The 7,934-nt window shown below is 41.2% G+C and overlaps 1 protein-coding gene across 4 annotated transcripts in view; it reads right to left on the minus strand.

Moving 5' to 3' along the window:
* Nucleotides 1-507: 507 nt before the first annotated feature.
* The window catches only part of LOC107092288 (MAP/microtubule affinity-regulating kinase 4-like), a 49,821-nt gene continuing 42,394 nt past the window's right edge, over nt 508-7,934 (minus strand). For 2 of the 4 annotated variants that reach the window (XM_015386667.1, XM_015386666.1), the window contains exons 15-18: nt 6,686-6,970; nt 3,098-3,180; nt 2,531-2,575; nt 1,389-1,645 (exon numbers count right to left, since the gene is read on the minus strand). In XM_015386667.1, the coding sequence (XP_015242153.1) occupies nt 1,581-1,645; nt 2,531-2,575; nt 3,098-3,180; nt 6,686-6,970 (478 nt within the window). In that variant the 3' untranslated portion in view covers nt 1,389-1,580. Of the gene's footprint in view, nt 1,646-2,530; nt 2,576-3,097; nt 3,181-6,685; nt 6,971-7,934 lie in introns of all 4 variants that reach the window. The other 2 variants (XM_015386665.1, XM_015386664.1) reach the window with 1 other exon arrangement.

Raw genomic sequence — 7,934 nt, forward strand, 5'->3', positions numbered from 1 at the left:
TTTCCCTTTACTAGCCCTCACCTGGCAAATGGATTACTCATTAGGTACACTCCAACGACTTATTGTTCACCTACGCAAACATTAAGGTCAAAAATGTATCTTTATTGGAATAAATAAAGATAAAGAGAAAGTTAATGGGTATATTTTTCAAGGAAAAAAAATGTGTTTGTTATTCTGGCACATGGGAATGGGCTGACTACTGATCCTAGGTACACCGAATGAAAACTGCTCGAATTTCCACAATATTATCACTAGACATTTCTCTTATTGAACAGACCACAGACTGATGGCTCTAAGTTTGGCTGCACACTGGCAGACAGCTGGCTAACACAAGGCAACTACTTGTCCCTTCCTAAGAGCAAAGACAATGTCAGCCACAGAAATACAGTAATTAGTTATCATTAAATCTGAAATACAATTTCAGATTAAATCTGAAATACAATTTCAGATTTAAACAAAATTAAACAGATTTTGTTTTAAATCAAAATAACCATAGCTTTTTTTTTTTTTCATTTTTCTTTTAAGATCTTTGTTTTTTATACTGATGTTGTGGTATTTTAATAAAACGTTTTCATCCCGGGAGAATCTCATATTGGCTGTCCAGTAGCCATTCTGCTTCAACAAGTTGATGATCTTAAACATCTTCTCGGCTTATCTGACTTAGAGAGCCTAACTGATTGGCTGTTGTTACCCCACAATAGCCTCTGATTAATTGTCAGACTTCAATTGATCTTAACCCAATGAAGTCTGAGAAGTCTGTGCATGAAACAATGCAATGCAACCCTTCATTTTCCACTGGATAACTCAATCAGACATGTTGTCACCTGTGTGACTGTCCCCAGGTGATCCAAATGGATGAAATAGGATGACAGTGACTGGGAATATCATATAGAAAGAGCTTGAAAAGTACTGGGTGGACAGTGAGGCTTAAAATCTGAGGGGAGATAATGGTGATGGTGGGTAAAACAACGATCAGAGCATAACAAAATAAAGAGTCATTATGGCTAGGAGTAGCAATAAAAATATTCAACTAGATTTCATTTGATACAGATCCAGTAGTCATAGCAGCTCAGTGAGGAGGCTGCTAAGCCGCTTGCGGTGATTGGGTGGACGGTGGGGTGCTTCGGTCAGGTCTACCTCATTGCTCAGGGGTATGTGAGTCTATGTGTGTGTGTGTGTGTGCAGAGGGCGATTCTTGAAAGGGTCCAGCCCCTTGCCCCATCTATTACCTCTTTCCTTCTTCAGTTCTCCAGATGCACACATATAAACCCACATAGCACACTTTCAAGCACACACACTGCCTCTGGCTCAAAGCTCAAGGTCCTTTGAGATTTGGGTAGCGATGTCTCGAAAAGTTAGTGGTGCCCCCCAGAGCCGCGTGTAGCGTACTCCGTTAGAAGTCTCTGAGGTGCCTGTGGATAGATGGCACACCTCGGCCTCAAAAGCCACACGGCCCCCTGCCACACCATGGGTGCAGGAGAGCAGAAAGGGGCCGGAATGGTGGACCTGGCAGCCACATCCGAGCGCTGCCTCCTGCAGAGCCAATACCACCTCTGCAGGGTCCCGACGCCCACCACCTCTCAGATTCCAGCCACGTCCGACGGCCCGGGGCTCGGGCGCTTTTTGATACCCAGGTAGATGGCAACTACGAGAGAAAAGATTAAACATCAAGTAAGGACTGCTACTACTAAATGTTGCATAAAAAGCAAGAGAACCTATGCTTGGATAATTCCGTAATGTTTTATTACAGAAAATACTGTATGTTCAGGAAGCCTGTTTGTTTTCAACCAAAATGTGCCAGATAAAAAAAAATGCAGTTGTTGTTTGAGTTGCAGAATTGAGGAGACTGGATTGGGAAGAACTTAACAAAATTCTTTGCCAATGGCTTTTGTTGGTGGCACTGTGGTGTTTAGATATTCTTCCCTGGAAAGAAAAACCATTACTGTTGGCAGAAAGGTGCTAAAACAAGATCTTTAATCAAAGAAACATAATACTAATCTTGAAGACATCTTGCTAACAGAGTGGCGGTGATCAAAAGCCATCTCCAGAAATTAGGGCTAAAATGTATTCAATTGCCTAACTCTATTGAACTGAAGTAGGAGTTCAGGTGTGCTCTTGGTACCGTGTTAGATTCTCAACTGTCAATGTGTCGTACAGAGAATGGATTGACACATCTAGTCAATGTGTGACTAAGCTTTTATCCAACACATGGAGGAGTAGACAGTCGGTCTTAGTTCTTCCCTGCATTACAGGTTGAATAAAGTGTGTTGTTCAATCACCCATGCCAAAAACAAAGCATAAGCTGTTTGGGCTTTTTTAAAGAGGGAAATTTTTACATTGGCAAAACCTCATGCTGTCCTAATCCAAAAATGTATTTTCTTGAAAGGTCTAGCAAAATTTCAAAGGAAAAAAACATAAATTTAACCAGACTTATTGCAAACAAGTTAAATCAATTGTAAACCAAAATAAAACACAAATTTACTTTTGTGTCATGTATTTTCCTCCAAAGCAGGTTTACAAAACCACTCACCTTGTGACCGCAAATCTCCTGATTCCCTCAGATTCATTTGTGACCCTGCAGGCCAGACAGATGGGGTAAGAAGTAAATCCACCAGAGACAATAAGCCTTTTAAATAATCTTCAGCTGTCAGATGAGATGGTGCGCAGCAATAGATACCATACAGCTGAACCAAATGAGCTTCAGCAAAAACAAGTGTGTGATATGAAGAACATTCTTAGTCTCTACTCTACTCCAAACGACATGCAGGTATGAACTCAGAGCTTTCCATTACCTCAGTGCAGGTGGTCACTCATGATTATCTTATTCCAGAAAATATAATCTTAACACAGCAAGTCTACTGTTGCAAGAGATGACACTTAATTGACCATCAAAGCAAATATAATCATTGACTCCACCCATGCTGAAAAACCACATGTGGGGAACCTTGACAGAATGAAGAAAAGACACAAGCCATGCACACAACAAGCAGCAGGTCAAGTCAGGCAGTGGGGTGAAGTGAGCAGATCCCTATTAGAGGAGCCAGACAGACTCGGGAAGCACAGACAGATCAGTGAAGCCGGAGACATGGGAACTTACTAACTGTTTTTGATCCTTGTGGGAGTGAACAACCCGAGACTGATTTATTTGAACCCTGGCGCTTGGATGGGTCAAGGTTGACCCTGATGCCATAACAAGGAAGGAAGCAGAAAAAGATAAAGATGGAGAAAAAGGGGAGGGTTAGGAGCAGGGTGAGGGAGGGGTATAGAAGAGAGAACGTTTGAATCACAAGCGAGCAGGTGCTGATATGAGTGCAGCATTGAAGCTGATTGGCAGGGGAAAGCTGAGGCCTGAGATTAGATATGTGTGATTACGTCGACCGGGGAAGAGAGCTCTGGATAATCCAGGGCCTCAGGAACGCTTGCCAAAAGGCAAGGGTAGATACAATGTTTGGATAAACATGAAGCCAGACTGTATTTATCTGAAGGAGGGTCTCATGAAGTCCATGCTATCAAATAATAAAACAACATTTATTTATTAAGCTAACTGAAAAAAAAAAACAAGTTTAGAGCTCTACCATCTTTCTTCTTTGGCGTATTCTGGCCAAGGAAGAAAGATGGTTTGAGCGAGGGGTTAAGGAAGCCATCTTTGTTAACCGGAAAAACAATCTCTCAACAGATGAGGTGTTGCTAGTCACAAAATTTCATCTACTTAAAAAGCACTTTTAGGAACAATACACAGATGATTCACCTTTCACCTGCCCTCACCTGACTCACACTTCATTGAGTCATCTACTGAAACCACACTGATGAGGGAGTTAAAGTCATAGCGCATTTCCGAATTCTCCCAAGTGGTGCACGACTTTACACGAGTGAATAAAATGAATGTGATTGGTCGTTTATCAAGAGGGCAGGATTGTTGTGGCGGAAGGTTCGCAATCACAAAGTTTAGTTGTCGGAAGCATCTTGCTAACCAGTTAGCAACTTAGTGCTAGTAGGTTCCCAATGTGAAATTCCATTGGAACCAAGTAGCACTAAATTGGTGACTTAGATACGACTTAGATACGACACTGTCAAGGAACGCTAACTTTTCTGACCAGGGCGGCAGAAGCTTGGTTTGGTGTAGAAGGCCTTGCCTTGCCCTTGCCTCGCAACGCTGCCAGTTCTGTTAGCTCTACGCCTGCCGAAGACACAGACCTCCATCCCCGTGAACACTGGGACGGAACTTAATGGGAAAGGAAATGAGTCTGATTTCTTATTTCAACCGTTGCGTATATTAGCTGCGACATATGAATCAAGATGCTTTGGGCGAAAAAATTTGACTGACAGATAACCGTTGTTATATGATTGGCTGAATTTAAGTGTTCAGGCTGACGTATAACTAACTGGCCTGCATAAGATACCGCAACAAACAAACAAAAAAATTATTTTAAGAAAGGACTTTTCAAAAATAGTAATTTTCTAACTTTTGGGACAATATCTAATAAAGAGTACATTTATATACTTGTTTAAGCCAGAATTATTTGACATGTAAATATGACTTCCCTACGACTTAAACGACCCATCGGAGCCCCCTAATGACCATTAAACCCCTCCAAGTGACCTCCATGGCAAATCCAGTAGGAGAGATCAGAGCCACCTTTTGTTTTCCTCCAATTCTTTGGTACAACTACGTTATATTAATCTCAGTGCTCCCCGCCACTAGTCAGAACTGATGAGTCTCTTGGAGTAGAGATTAAATGTCTTCTAGAAAACTTCATGTCCAGTTGCTTAAACTGAACTCTTCAAGCTTCACATAAATTCTAGGTTGACAGTTTAAGTTGGTCATTTTAATTTTCAATATTGATCACTGTAAATGGGAAGCAGATACACCTAAAAGTCTTTTTCAATGAGTTTTAGATAATTCTATGCCTCTTTAAAGGGGGGTTTTTACAGGCATTGTTGGTCTGGCTGACCAGCCGAGTCCCATGTCTTGGGATGCAGGGTCCCCTGCATGCGATGTGGATTATGATAGTGGGCCGAAATCAACTCTATCACTGCGTTGTACATTATGGAGAGCTGAAACCTGAGTTCACCCCCTCTGTTTAAGTTTGGTTTTTTCAAAACACCTGTCCTCTTTGTCCAAAATGTGAACGTTCTGAGGACCAAAATATTCACGTTTGCAGGATAACAAACGTCTCAACGAATCACCATTACTAAGGGGCTGACCTGTTCTTCTGGAATTGAATTTGCATGTTTTCTAATCCAAAACAAGGCTTTGTTGGGCTACTCTATAAAACTTGGAACTTAACACTACAGTAATTCTGACATTTTGAACTGAAAAAGCTTCCTGGATTGGAAGTGAAATATCTTCAAACTTGGAAAACCAAGTCCAATGGTTTGTTTTTGTTTTTACTTTTTTGGACTTTCTTCCAGTTTCTTCCACTTGTCCGGAAGCAACAGGTTTCTTCTGGAAGAATCTCAACCCTGGAACTGAAGCCAAGTTGGATCATAATTTTTCTCAGACTTATAATTTCACTTCATATGAAATTTTAATCATAGATTTAATCATAGATTGACCTTTTCAGATTCAATCCACAGTGATCTGCTGCCACTGCCCTGTAACATATTAACATAGAATTCAGCTTAAATTATAAATGAAATTTTGTCATTTATGACCTGTGTGACCCTACCAGTGCACACAGGAGTTAAAACATGAACCAAAATGAATTGACTCTTTACTTTAAGCCACTTTTAGGAAACCAAATAATTGGGTGAATTTCTCCATAAATCTGAGGCATCCCAGCCAGCGAGCAGCTCTATGCTGCCTGATGGTCCTTGTTAATCAGTGCTTTGCATGGAACCACTGATGATGTATTTTGGGCTTGTGGAGGGCAGAGTATGAGGAAGAGCTTTGGGTGAAAGTCTTGCTATGATCTACCTAGGAAAATTTTTGGTTTTATAAATCAGATTTGTTTTTGTTGTTTTGGTTTACTCTATTTTCACTCTGTATTTCACCAGGATTTTTCACCAGGAGTGACACTGCTTCTTCACTGCTGCATCTTCTTTCTTTTTTGATTCTTTGCTAATTAAGCCTAGCCACTCAATGTTCTTTTATATTGGAAAGCGTCGTTCATATCTACCCTTAATACGCAAACAATCCAATTGTTCCTGTAGCAACAGCTGGTTCAGAGGCTGCACTGAAATGCACTGTGGAGGGAAGCCCAGGGTGCTACTGTCTAAGAAAATTAGTGTTTCAGCCTAATCTCTGCGTAGTGACCCACTACTTTGCAATGTTCTGCTGAGAAAACGTCTTTTGTCACAACCACCTGTTTGATAAAGTATTAATATAACTTAACATGCCTACTGTAAGAAACCAGACTACTGCATCATTCATTATGCTTTTAGTTTGGCTCTTGCAAAAAGATTTAGACACATCCACATGGTTACATGGTGAGCTGAGAAGGTTGGAAATGATTTATAAGGATTGGTAAAAAAAAACGGTATGGCAGAGGAGTCGTAGGACACCATGGATCCAAATTTCAGCCTCCTTTACTTTAACAGATAACAAGTCTTTAAACTATTTTACTCGTAAAATTGGTAATAGCTGTAAGCAGAACAGTTTTGTTTAGTCCTGGAATTATTCTGGGTTCATCTAGCCTCATCAAACACCTTTCATACAGAGATAGCTCCTATGGCACATATTCACCTGCGTGTGAGTTTGGAGGTCAGCTTGGTGAAAAGGTTGGAGGTTGCCCTGGTGCGTGCATGGGGGAGGGGGCTGGCATCATGGTGGGACAGAGTGGGTGATGTGGGCGGGGCAGAGTAGACTGGGGGGCCGCGATCCCTCAGCTGTCCACCATGGAAGGTGCTGCGGATTGTGGAGCCTCGGGTCAGGCGACATCGGTCCGATGAGGAAGAAGAGGAAGCTGCCCCAGCTCCAGCCATGCTGAGCGTGGAAGGAGATGCTGTGGGCATGCGGTGGCCCAGAGAACTGAAGAGAAGAAGAAACCAGAACTATTCTTCCATCAGTTTGGCAGAACCCAGTTTGGTTTCCTATGTTCATCTAAAACACTAATGCACTGGCGATTACCAAGTTCTCTGCCTACTGTCCCTTAACACTAGAACTCTCAAGGCCGTCATCTTAACGGTTCTGCGATTTTGAAGTGAAAAGCTTTATTTACATTAAACTTATGTTGGTCATGTTAATTTGTTTTTTCTGTTTCTATATTTCCTTTATTTTCAAGTTTTTTTTTGTTAAAATAAAACCTAAAAAAGAGTTATGGTTAATTTTACCTCTATCTATAGCCATTATTTTGACGGCTCTATTAGTTGCTTTCTAACTTCTTCCTGCGTTTGATTGACGTGGATTGACATTTGATACTTTGCCTAGCAACCAATATTATACCTAGAAAGCTCTGTAACTGTTGGCTTTAAGAATATATCTAACAGCAACAAAGGCTTTAGAAAATGCTTCAAAATATTGCTGATAGCTATTCGGGCAGAGATGGAGAGACCGATGATGACGACTGGTTGGTAGGGAGCAGCTCAGATTCTGACAGCGAGTCTGAGGATGATCAACCACCCGTGGAAAAACACAGACGTATTAGTGACACAAGAGACAATAGAAACATTTTTGTTGGACGTTTGGAAAGCACTGCTTACACCTTAGCCAGTACACTCAGCGGTCTAAAATCCAAACCAGACCCCGTGGTCTATTAAAATCACGCAAAGGTTGGTGTGGATGGCTTAAAGAGATCATATCTCTCCTATCCGAGCTTCTCATGATTGGCTTTCTGCTAAATCCAAAATAGAATATAAAATCCTCCTTCTCACATATAAAGCCTTAAATGGCCAAGCTCCATCTAATAACAGAGATCTGATTGTTCCTTATGTTCCTAACAGAGCACTTCGCTCTCAATCTGCAGGTTTACTAGTGGTTCCTAGAATTTCTAAAA

The sequence above is a fragment of the Cyprinodon variegatus genome, unplaced genomic scaffold (assembly GCF_000732505.1).
Source record: "Cyprinodon variegatus isolate N-32 unplaced genomic scaffold, C_variegatus-1.0 Scaffold373, whole genome shotgun sequence".
In the NCBI taxonomy this organism is placed as follows: domain Eukaryota; kingdom Metazoa; phylum Chordata; class Actinopteri; order Cyprinodontiformes; family Cyprinodontidae; genus Cyprinodon; species Cyprinodon variegatus.